Source organism: Dermacentor albipictus, chromosome 2 (assembly GCF_038994185.2).
Source record: "Dermacentor albipictus isolate Rhodes 1998 colony chromosome 2, USDA_Dalb.pri_finalv2, whole genome shotgun sequence".
NCBI lineage: Eukaryota > Metazoa > Arthropoda > Arachnida > Ixodida > Ixodidae > Dermacentor > Dermacentor albipictus.
The window spans coordinates 11,806,252-11,819,364 of NC_091822.1; the positions used below are offsets into that span (position 1 = coordinate 11,806,252).

At 42.8% G+C, this 13,113-nt stretch overlaps 1 protein-coding gene across 2 annotated transcripts in view; it reads right to left on the bottom strand.

Moving 5' to 3' along the window:
* The window catches only part of Ube4B (Ubiquitination factor E4B), a 453,934-nt gene that overhangs the window by 307,340 nt on the left and 133,481 nt on the right, over positions 1–13,113 (bottom strand). For both annotated transcript variants that reach the window (XM_065440684.2, XM_065440682.2), the window contains one exon: positions 11,602–11,686. In XM_065440684.2, the coding sequence (XP_065296756.1) occupies positions 11,602–11,686 (85 nt within the window). The remainder of the gene's footprint in view (positions 1–11,601; positions 11,687–13,113) is intronic.

Consider the following 13,113-nt stretch of genomic DNA (forward strand, 5'->3'; position numbering starts at 1 on the left):
GGAGCGTGAGTAGGCTGGATGGTCACCACTTCAGTTCACACAGTGAGGTGTGCCACTGCAGTTGTCGGAGGGGTGGCCCTGGACACTTTGCACAAGTTATTTGACCACGGCAGCTCTGCGAGCCGTGGTCGAACCTCTGACGTTTGAAACACCTTCTAGGGTTGGGGATATATGGTCGAACATTTATTCTGATGTATCCTGTTTCGATGGTTTCTGGCAGTACGCTGGATGCAAATGTTAGGATAAGATGCTTAGTGGGGATTTCCTTGTTGTCTCGTCTAAGTATGATACATTTTACATCAGTGACATTTTGTTCTTTCCACCCTTCCAGGAGTTCAGCTTCTGTCAAGTCTAGGAGGTCTGCCTCTGACATGACTCCCCGTGAGCTATTCATTGTTCGGTGTTGTGTAACAGAAATTGGTATGTTACCAAACGTTACAAGGCTTCCAAACTTTTCGTACTGATGTTTCTGAGGGATCTCAAGGAGAAGGTCTCCACTAGCCATTTTCGTTACTTTATAACCACACCCTATGGCTTCGATTAGATTTTGCAACTATGAAAGGGGAAATGAATCTGGCCTGTTTTTCAGAGTTCTCGCTGTGCACAACATGGTATTTCGGATATGTCTCTCTTGTTCTGTTTACGCATGTGGTTAGGTCATTGGTGCGTCCCCTCTTTTGAGGGTGACAATCAAGTAGGCGGGGAAATGCGGGTGTTCCCATAGTATTTCAATTTCTTTTCGGCAGCAATGGCGGCCACCCACCACGGAGCCCAACATGAGGACGCTGCAGGACTTAACGCGTAAGGCTGCAGGCGCCAACCGTGCATTGCCACTATAACCTAATATATTATACCCAAGGGAGGGCACATACACAAGGTTAACCCCTGCCGCCAGAAGAAAGGAAGTAAATAGAAGAGAGAAGAAGACAGGAAAGGTAAAAAATTGAGAGATGAAGACGAAGATTCGTGGAGGGAGAGACAGGAAAAGGCGACTGCCGATGTCCTCCAGGTGGGTCAGTCTGGAGGTGCCGTCTATGTGAAGCCGAGGCTGAAGAGGTGTGTTGCTTCCACCGGGGGGCCTTAAAGGTCCAAACACCCAGCATTGGCTCAACCCCCAGGATCCCCTTTTCCCCAGACACGGCTAAGCCGCGCACGGTTACACGCGGGAGGGTCCAACCCTCGTGTGCTCGGGTACGTGGTGTCTCAACACACCAAACGGCTGCTGACGCAGACGCCCCCGCAGGAAGCTTGGCGCGGTTGTCCCATTTGTTATAGGCGCTTACACGGTCATTTTCGGCGAGCCAGTCTTCCACGTCATGGTCATCTGTGCCACTAAATATAGCCGGATCACGCTGCCAAATGATGCCAGAGCAAACAATGGCTGGAGGCACGGGAGCAGCAGCGTGGGACGGTCCGGGTTCATCCATTGAAATAGCTGGTGGTAGCGTCCGACTGCGGAGTTCAAGGATGTCGAAGAGAAACCCAGCAGCTCCACCAAATACAACAGGGGTGTTTGCTTAGCAGCACTAGTTCTAGGTTTGCAGCGGTAGGCTTAAACAGGGCGGTACTATGGCGAAGCGGGGAAGCCAGCAATTCTCGTTGTCTTCTCTTTCACAAGCACTATGCCCACTCCCCAGTGCCTTCAGTACAATACATTATATAATCATGAGTGTGTTATTGCTAAGGTTTTGGCTTCGCTAAACAAATGAATTAGGCACTTCATCACAAATGCAATATTTCGGAACAATATAATATAACGAAGAAGAATCTGAGAAAAGAAGAAACCAAACAAGAAAGAAAAAAAAGGCACCTGAAAACACATGTGATATAAAACACCTAATGATCATGACAAACAGGATGCAGTCATGCGTATAATGCATCATACAAAAAGAACACTCATAGATTAAAGTGTTAGACTATGAAGATCGGTAATAAACCTGTGTATGTAAATCAGAGCTGTAAGGCGAGGAGATGCTTTTCCACTGAATTAGCAAATGTACCTAATGAAGAGCTATTACTAATGGATTCACTCAGTTTATTCCACTCTCTTATCGCTAAAGGAAAGAATGAATTCTCAAAGCAATCAGTATGAAAAGAATACTCATTGAGTGTTTGTGTGTTTATGTCGTATTGGCCGTGTTCCATTTCTGGAGATGTATCTAGAGGTATCAATATTAAGTTATCTTGCTTCTGAAAAGTTATCTTTCGGAAAGACGTCAGTTTGTGTCAATGAATGAAATAGTATCTGACAGAAAGAAAATAATCTCAGGAGTACCGCAGGGTAGCATTCTTGGGCCTTTGATCTTTAATTTATATATAAATGACATAGTCCATAAATCTTCAGAAGATAAATTTATAATTTATGCTGATGACACTAGCACATTTGTTTCGTCTTCATCACGTTGCCGAACATTTTCATAAAGGGAATGCCATTTTAGAGGAATTAAGCACGTGGGCAGGCAATCACCAATTAAAGATAAATACAAAGAAAGCAAAGGCTGTGATGTTTCATTCTATAGGCAGGAAGGTTTCAGTAGTACATAACCTAGTTTATCGCTGTTCAGAGATCGAGCTAGTTAGCTCTATTAAAGTACTTGGTGTGCATTTTTGAGAATCACTGCAGTGGGATGAGCATATCAATGCGATATTACAAAAGTTAGGTGCAATAACGAGAATTCCGAACAGAAACAGCTACTTAATTCCGAAGTCAATAAAATTGTTAATCTATAATGCCCTCTTCGCTTCCTATCTAAACTATTGTAATATGGTCTAGGGGACTACTACTCAGTCGAATTTGTCGCGGCTATCAGTAATACAAAAAAGAGTTTTGAGAATAACTGAGAATGTGCCACTCCGGCATTCTACTGTGGAGCTCTTTAAATAATTTAAAATAATTAGAGTACAAGACACATATGAGTATAAATTGTTGTGTGAATATCGCCTTAACTACAACTGTCATAATTCTCTCTTCATGGGTTTAGTAAATCTCCATTTGAAGGAAGCATCATATGCCACTAGAACAACAGAAATATGGAATGTTCCATATTGTCGCACTGGCTATTGTCGGCAAATGCTCCAAAACAAACTTCCACATCTACTAAATGAGCTTAATAAAAACAAATCGATATTCGCGAAGCAAAATTATCTGACTTGTACAGATTCTTTCTAGCCTAACATTGACCTGTACAGCTGTTTACGATTGGTATTTGATTATATTGTTTCAATGTCACTATTACTAAGCATATGTTGTTACGAAATGTGCTGTCATTCGATGCTGAGGTGAAGTTAAGTATGTTAACGCATGATGCCCTACATAGGACAGTAACTAATGTGTTTAATTTTATGGTTTTGTTGAAGTGTATGACTATGTGAACAAAATGTGTGTGCCTCTGCTGTTGTCTTTGCCAGTATGGGGGGCGAAGGATTCCCTCAAGCCATCCTTGAATGGCTTTTCCCTTCGCCTCCCATCACATGTATATGTGATAAACCAATAAAGAATCAATCAATCAAGTTTGTTGTTTAGGAGCTGGTCTATAAGTTTAGAACGGGCTAGTACAGCTCGGTTCTGTACTGTTAGGATTCCGGCTTTGTTAAGTAGTTCGGTGGGTGAGTCTGTTAATTTATGTTCATTGTATATATACCGTAGAGCTTTCTTTTGTACACCTTCTAGTTTTCTTAATTAGTTGTTTAGTGTATGGAAACCAGATATCATTTACGTACTCAAGGACTGACCTGACGAAAGTTTTGTAAGCCAGAAGTTTTGTATCAGGTGGTGCTAGTCGGAGGTGTCTTCCAAGAAAGAAAAGGCGTTTCATTGCAGTTGGATCAAAGTGGCTGTATGCCTTAGCAATGGAATATTTTTTCAGAAGTTAAGCAAAGTTAGCATTGTGAAACATAGTTCCAGCGCACATTTGAACAAGGACGAGGCGAGAAAGACAACACGAACGCCAGACTTCAACTGAGTTTTATTCATTGGAAACAGGGCTTTATGTACACAGGGGGAGGGGGTGGGGGACTGCTACTGCGCAGGACCACTCAAAAATATTTCCTTGGACTAGGCAAAGGTCATCACAGGTGTCAAAACAAAAATAAAAAAAGAAACTTTTCCCTCTTTTTTTCCTTTCTCTTCTATTTACGTCACTCAGTACAATCTTGTTCATCTCCCGCCCTGCCTAGCTGATTCGACACACCCGTTTGCCCTGAGATAATCAATTTCTTTTGTCCCGAGTGCAACAAAAGGAGCACTGACACAGTTCTCGTTTGCATTGGAGATACAACACACTTCATATATTTCCCGGTGTTTCTGGTCGCTATATTTGCGCAACACGCGTGTTCGTTCGAAAAAAGCCTCGCATGCTGGCTTGTGCGAGCAACGGCGTATGTGGTCGGCTAAATGACCAGCGCCACTTAGTGATGTAGCATTCCTGCGATGCTCTAGCAAGCGTTCATTCAGACAGCGCCCGGTTTGGCCAATATAGCATTTCCCACAGGCGAGGGGAATACTGTACACAACGCCGACGTCACATTCAACGAGGGCTTTGGTGTGCTTAATTTTGCAGGCTGGTTTCTTCTGGGATTGGTTTACAAGGCGACACATTCGTCCCAGCTTTTCCGGTGCTGAAAACACAACACGCACCCCGCACCTGTTGCCAACCTTCTTGAGGCGGTGATATACCTGGTGCCAATAGGGCACTACGACAGGGCGCTTTTGCGGGCGTGCGTCTTTTTTCTGCCTGCGCCTCCCACCAGCCTTTGCCTCGCGAATCTGGCTCTCTACCACCGAGGCCACGATTTCTCCGTGGAACCCAGCCTTCTCCAGACGCCTTAGCTGGGCGTCGACGCTGTCACGAACTTGATGTTCGCATGACTTGTCTAGAGCAGAGCGGATGCAGTTTTTTGCTATAGCTCTTTTTACGAGCTTAGAGTGGGCCGATTGATAATTCAGAATTTGTTTTTTCGACCGTGGCTTGTACTGCCAGCACATGCGCGCTCCATGAAAAATCAGACACAAGTCGAGGTACTGGATGCGACCATCTTGCGGCAGTTCGTGCATGAACTTCATTCCAAAGGCGTTACTAGCAAAAATATCGAGAATGTTGTTTATACTATTGCCTTTATCCTGAGCATCAGTTGTATTTATTACCACGAGGTAATCGTCGACATATCTAAAAACTTTCTGCACGCCTGCGTTGTAAAGGGACACTTCAATGCGCTTGTCAATACTTGCTAAAAAAATATCGCTTAAAAGTGGGGCTAGGCAAGAGCCGATGCACACTCCTTCTTTTTGGATAAAACAGCTGTCATTAAAAGTGATAATGGTGGATGAAAGATAAAAGGAAATTAGTTCTAAAAAATTGTCGGTTGATAACCCAGTCATGTCATTCAAGCGTCCCTTTACAACGCAGGCGTGCAGAAAGTTTTTAGATATGTCGACGATTACCTCGTGGTAATAAATACAACTGATGCTCAGGATAAAGGCAATAGTATAAACAACATTCTCGATATTTTTGCTAGTAACGCCTTTGGAATGAAGTTCACGCACGAACTGCCGCAAGATGGTCGCATCCAGTACCTCGACTTGTGTCTGATTTTTCATGGAGCGCGCGTGTGCTGGCAGTACAAGCCACGGTCGAAAAAACAAATTCTGAATTATCAATCGGCCCACTCTAAGCTCGTAAAAAGAGCTATAGCAAAAAAACTGCATCCGCTCTGCTCTAGACAAGTCATGCGAACATCAAGTTCGTGACAGCGTCGACGCCCAGCTAAGGCGTCTGGAGAAGGCTGGGTTCCACGGAGAAATCGTGGCCTCGGTGGTAGAGAGCCAGATTCGCGAGGCAAAGGCTGGTGGGAGGCGCAGGCAGAAAAAAGACGCACGCCCGCAAAAGCGCCCTGTCGTAGTGCCCTATTGGCACCAGGTGTCTCACCGCCTCAAGAAGGTTGGCGACAGGTGCGGGGTGCGTGTTGTGTTTTCAGCACCGGAAAAGCTGGGACGAATGTGTCGCCTTGTAAACCAATCCCAGAAGAAACCAGCCTGCAAAATTAAGCACACCAAAGCCCTCGTTGAATGTGACGTCGGCGTTGTGTACAGTATTCCCCTCGCCTGTGGGAAATGCTATATTGGCCAAACCGGGCGCTGTCTGAATGAACGCTTGCTAGAGCATCGCAGGAATGCTACATCACTAAGTGGCGCTGGTCATTTAGCCGACCACATACGCCGTTGCTCGCACAAGCCAGCATGCGAGGCTTTTTTCGAACGAACACGCGTGTTGCGCAAATATAGCGACCAGAAACACCGGGAAATATATGAAGCGTGTTGTATCTCCAATGCAAACGAGAACTGTGTCAGTGCTCCTTTTGTTGCACTCGGGACAAAAGAAATTGATTATCTCAGGGCAAACGGGTGTGTAGAATCAGCTAGGCAGGGCGGGAGATGAACAAGATTGTACTGAGTGACGTAAATAGAAGAGAAAGGAAAAAAAGAGGGAAATGTTTCTCTTTTTATTTTTGTTTTGACACCTGTGATGACCTTTGCCTAGACCAAGGAAATATTTTTGAGTGGTCCTGCGCAGTAGCAGTCCCCCACCTCCTCCCCCTGTGTACATAAAGCCCTGTTTCCAATGAATAAAACTCAGTTGAAGTCCGGCGTTCGTGCTGTCTTTCTCGCCTCGTCCTTGTTCAAATGTGCGCTGGAACTACGTTTCACAATGCTAATCATAACCAACTAGCCCAGCTGTCCGTAGTTAGTTAAGCAAAGTGTTTTGGCAATGCGCAAACAGGCATACTTGTGAAACCATTCTTGTCCGGGGAGTGCTAGGAGTTTGTTTTTGCATGGTTATAAGCTTCACACAAACACACTTTCAAAAATGATTAAAGGTTGCCTGCTGCAGATAGCACAATTCTAGTTCATGTGCTTGAAGAGGCGGACATTACTTGTACAAAAAATTGAAATAAATAATTGGTTAATTAAAGATATTCACAAATCCAATTTTTAACGAATTCCTTCGTAGCACATATTGCAACTTACAAATTCTAACTTGAAAGAGCGTAGGTTAGGGCGTGTTGGTATTCCATAACTGAGGTTTTTTTAGCGCACGAAAAGGGACGAAAGACAGTGGCAAGACGCGGGCACAGTAGCGCTGTGTTCGCGTCTTGCCACTGTCTTTCGCCCCTTTTCGTGCGCTAAAACAACCTCAGTTACAAATTCTAGCCGTGGAGTTCGCAAGGCGGATCCGCTTGGAACAAATTCTCAGGATGACACCAGTTTCAAGATATTATTGCCCAAACTTTGCGGAAAAATGGGTGGGCAATACGGTTACTTTTATGCTTCAACGCATAAAACGATGTATTCTTAAGAGAGTAACAGGAATGGCAATGCATTTCTCTGCAAGTTCGGGAATTAATACCTCAAAACTGGTGTCATCCTGAGAATACGTTCAAAGTGGATCTACCTTGCGAACTCCACGACTAGAATTTGTAAATTGCAATATAGGCCATAAGGTACTTTGTTAAAAACTTCATTAGTGAATTTCTGTAAATTAGTCGATTATGCATTTCAATTTTTTGGGGCAAGTAATGTCTGCCTCTTTGAGCAGCCCAGCTCACGAACTAGAATCGTGCTATCCGCAGGCAACCTTTAAAAATTTTCGAAAGTGTTCATTTTAACATCCTGTGTGTGTGTGTGCATATATATATATATATATATATATATATATATATATATATATAGAGAGAGAGAGAGAGAGAGAGAGAGAGAGAGAGAGAGAGGGGAAGCGGTAGTTGTCGGAGAACTCCCCTGAAATAAATTTCTGGCTACGCTACTAGGCACCATCATTTTCTGCATGATCACCCCAGACAAAATCAGGTTGTTGCGCTGCAGAATGCAAGCCAAGAATGCAGTTAGTCAACCTTAGCAGCCACACAGTGGTCCTAATTAAAAATTCTGCAAAAACGCAAACCTCCAAACTTGCATTTGCAGCAACAATGTTCACGGCACGACTTGCGCAAATCAGAGTCCAAAATGTTAATACACTATTATTCGGCACACAAATCATTAGTTGTTTTATGCTGGCTCGATGGCGCCTCTGGTAAACTGCCACATAAGGCTGAATAATTGAGTTTATTCACAATATTGGTCGACAATGCAAAACAGGAAGCCAGCAAACATTTTTACCTTTTTATTGGTTTCAAAAATATTTTAGAGTTTCTTTCTCAGCAAGCAATGTGGAAACCAGGCCAACATACAATGACCAGTATTGCCCTTCCCATTTATTCTGCGGTATTCTGCTATTTTAACTTAAGGTCGCCAAGAATTAAAATTAGCAGAAGGTACCAAGTGAACAGTGTTTGCTGTACTTTGATGGGTGTTCATGGTGGCTACAGAATATTTCTTGTTCATTGAGCACGAATATGTTTAATTACCTAAAATTTATAAGTTTACCAAATCGTTGAGATGTCAATGAAAAAGTTGTGGATGACATTAAGAAATGACTGTAACAGCATTTAAAGCAACCTACGATTTGTGAGTGCCTTTTTTTTAACAAAAAAGAAAGCCCATCAACCGAATAAAAGAATTAAAGAAAAAAGAAAAAATAAACACCGTGACCATGCCAACACTTCTGGGCACTAAAGATTGCATCAATCTTTATGCAAACCTCATCAAATAGGGGCACTGAGAACAAGCAACCACGCATTTTGCTCAATGCACTAGCGGTTGTTGGCAGGCACCTTATGAAATGCGAGGTAGTGTGATTTTGTAACAGTTCACTTTCCAAGCCACTGCAAGACTGCATCCCAGATTTGCACGTTCATATACACAATGTACTAGACAGATATTTAGGCCCAAGACCACTTTTAATACTGGTAAGGGGGGCACGTTGTCAGGTGCATTTTATTTATTTCCAAGCTTCTTTTCATTTTGTTTTTGGCAGAAAAAAGAACCACACAATGCCTTGGTTGCAATATGTGCTATTATCGGTCATTTCTCTACAAATTCCATTGGAAGCTGATTGAATAAGTAAGGCAATAAATGTTAGCTCGTTAAAGTTAGGTATTAGTTGCTTCTTCACAATGAAAAAAAAATTCAGCTAGCATTAACAAAAGCCTATTAACAGAGTAAGCACTGTTCACGGAGAGTACTCAGTTTTTTTGTTTTCTTGGCCACATTTAGTTTTCATATCAGGTATGCAACTTAATGGCGGTTTCTGAAAAACCTGTATGGGTTTCCTTTGTAGCTTCATGATACAGTCAGGTGCATGACAATTTTTCCCAGTCACGAATTTTGCTCGCCTAGAAGGTGTCCACAGAACTGATTTGCCGTGACATAACCGAGTTTTGAAAAGTTAAATAAAGAACATATTTTCTCAATCTGCCTGAATTTTACTCATATTGACCTTTACCAAGCTGCTTCATGATGCACATTTACTGGTCTAAAATGGACCATTCATCCTCCAAACTTGCTAAAATGTGCCAAATTTGATGCTCCCCGAGCTGCTCCAAAACTCCCTTGGTTACTTCCACCCCTGTATAACTCACAACCTCTCATGGGATATGCATGTTGAATGTGTAATTAATAACGCTAATTGCATGTTTGGAGATCTACACTCCAATTATTCATCCATTCTCTGCAATTTAAAGATTGTACACAACTCTAGGTAGATGAAAAATTAGAATATGCTTGCTCTATTTGGGATCCATCTAGCTCTGCATTAATCACCATCCTTGAATCCATTCAGAATAGCACTGCTCGATACTTGCTCTCTAATTACTCCCACTACGCCAACATTTCTTCAATGAAACCTAACTTAGGTCTGCTGGCACTTAAGCCACGCCGCAAGTGCGTCTGCTAAAACCTCTTTTACAAAATTTATTACGCTAACCAGACGCTTAAAAATTATATTTTTCTTTTTACAAATTACGTGTCCTTGCAAATCGATCATAAACTAAAGATTAAAATTCCGTCTGGCTGCAGTAACACTTGTCATGCCTCTTTGCCACAAACTAGCAGTGACTGGAACTACCCTCTCACCACCACCGCTGCAACATCCAGCTGCGTTCAAAGTTGCAATTATTCATTTATCGTTAGAGCACTCTTCTTTACAATGCCCTCAGGCCCCGAGTAAGAAAATAAATAAATGAATAAATGTATTCAAGTAATGAAAAATCACAGTTAATGACTTCTTGCTACATGTCACCGCCCGTTAGTAATAACCAGAAAGTAGTAGTTTCAAGAACTATTCTGAATAGCTCATTGTCAGCACTACAACCACCTTCATTGGCTCTATTCATCATGCAACAATGTTGAAGTCTGCAATTTAACTGCCATATTTATACTAAAAAAATTATTGCTTCTTTTCATTACCACGTTTACTTTTGGTTGCGAACTACCATATTTGCCTGAGTATAAGAAGCACCTTTGTATAAGCCACACAGCCCTCAAAATAGCAGTTTTTCCTTAAAAAAAAAAAAAGCATATACAAGTGTCACCAGTGTATAAGATGCACCTGTTCATTCGGTAAACAGTTTTTTTTTAATATACAGTGACGTTTCCCTTCATGAACGCGGCTCACATGCAAGCAATGATATAGACATTCCAGGCACATTTCTGCCATCGTGGTCGCTGCGATGTACACTGTTTGAAGTTGTCCTCACGTGCCGCATATGCTGTATGTGCGTGCGACGGCAAGCTGAATCGCACACAAGGGTGGAAAATGGGAAGGCAGCAGCACGGGATGTACTATGGTAGCAACTATGCAGTTTGCGCAGCGGCGCACTGTATATGCGCCGTATCTTGAAAGCTATCTGCAGATGCAACAACTTCGAAGTCGGTCGACTCGCGGCTTGCCACTGCTTGCGTTCACTCTAAATACAGTTGCATTCTTTGGGGTGCATATTTGCCACGCAACAATAATCGTCATCTGTCTTGCCCACATTTCCGTTCTTTAATGCTACGAGATCAGTACTTCCAAGTCCCGAAGGGCATGCACGATATAGCATAAAAGAGCCTTCTAGACAGGAAAGTAATGCGTGAAGTGTTTTAAAGAAAGAAATGCAAGCAAGACAGATAACGATTATTGTTGTGTGGCAAACATACACTCCAAAGGGTGCAACTGTTTTTAGAGTGTTGCTGCTCCGTCCTCCTACTGCGCTCGGCAACTCGATCCCGAAAAGAAATCGGTACCTACATAGCACGTATGCAACCTGTAGCAACTGCTAGAGGTCAACGTTTTGGGAGTCCATAGCAACCAATCCGATTTTGATGGCAGTTTTTTCCAAAAAAGAAGGAAAGAGCCACAGATAAGTCGCACCAGTGTACAAGTGCACCAACGAAAATTTCAGAAAAAAAAAATATCATCATATGCCGGAAAATACCCCACTTCTTTCTAAATGCTTCAATGTCCCTGAAAGTAAAAAGTGAAATGTTCTTCCGTAAATGCATAAAACCGGTAACTCGTTAATTGTGGTTGGCCGTCATTATGCATCTGCTCTGTGTTCATTGCTGCATGTAGCTTGCTTTTATGAACATGCTGTGATATTAGTGCCACTTGACAAGTGACTACTTGGTTTTCACCTTCTCAATGACCGGGCCCTTGAGTCAAAACTTACCTGAGGGTTGGTCCTCTCCTGGAGGCCTGCACGGTAGTAGCAGGAGAGCAGGTACTCGAGCACATGTCTGCGACCCTCGTCCACCCTGGAACACAGACATGATGCCTCCAACCTATGCGTCATGCCAACAGGACACTTACATGTGCATTGTGTACAGAATGCTGTGATTATCATATTCCATGCACATGGGAAAGCTACAAATACTCTCCCCAAGTTCCTTCCTCATATATTGTGACGCCAATATGCATGTGTGATGTCACCAGAGATATCATTTGTATGTGGAATGTCAGTCCAGATACTCTTCCTCACCATATAACTTGGGCGTTGTGCACAAGTGTGCAGTGTGTTTTGCACATGATATGCTGGCAATTGCATGTAGCAGAAAAGTGCTGAGTCTACGCAACCGCTGTGTCAAAAAACTAGAATATTAGCTCAAGGTAGTCTAGGCACCCTCTACTAAAATCAGTGAAAGCACCACATTTTATTGCAAACATGGTGCCCTAAAGCAGCATTCAGAAGCTTTGAATGTGCCGTGTCTCAAGCCACTCTCCCGATGCAGTAAAGCAAGCAATCGTTATGGAGAAATCTTATTAATGTTGCAAACTGCCCTCCTCATACATATGTTCCTGCCATCCTGGATTAACTTCCATCTCTGAAATGCAGCATTTTTCATTATGCATCCAATGTAGCATTGTTAAAATTATACACTTAAGTGCAGCACAGCCTTTAGAAAATGTGGGGACCAGCAATGCGCTCTTTATAAGGCCCTTGTCTTTTTCACTACTTCTTGAATTGTACGTAATGCCTCTTTTGTTGCCAAGTGAAAACTGTTCTTGCTCTGCTGCAACACCTCAAAGAGCCTCAAATGAGTAGATAAATAAGGGTGTCCAAATAGTGACATTTTCTAATTGTATTCCAACAATTATAGCTTTAAATATCAAATTGAATACTGAATATTTTTTTTAGGAGGCGACATGGTTGCCTGAAGAAAAAAAAGTTTTGTTATTGACATTAGAGAGGGAGTTTTCAGGAAATATTCAATCTTGTGTGCCGATTACAAATATGCAGTTACCCTAAAAACCCGCTACAATACGAGGTTTATTCTTACTGTTAGCATCCCAAATTTTCACTCCGTACTATATGCGGATCCTAAAAAAAATTTTCGTCAGAAATTTGGGCTAGAAGTTTTGGTTTCATTATTTCTGCGTGGCTATGGCTTGACTTCATTATTGCTGCGTGGCTACGGTTTAGTTTCGATATTGCTGCATGACTACAGCATTGTTTCTTTATTGGGCCTCTTCAATTTTCGGAGTTCTGGCAGCCCGCTGGCAGCCAGATGGCAGCTAGCTAGTTCCGTTTCTGATAGGAAGTCATGTGGGCTGGGATCCCAAGACAACCCGAACTTGCCCGAAGTTTGCAAAATCGAACGCCGGGACAGCTGACCAAATGTAAACATGCTGCCAGCATGACAATGCCCGGCGAGGCCGGCACGCGCTCGGCATAGTCAACCCA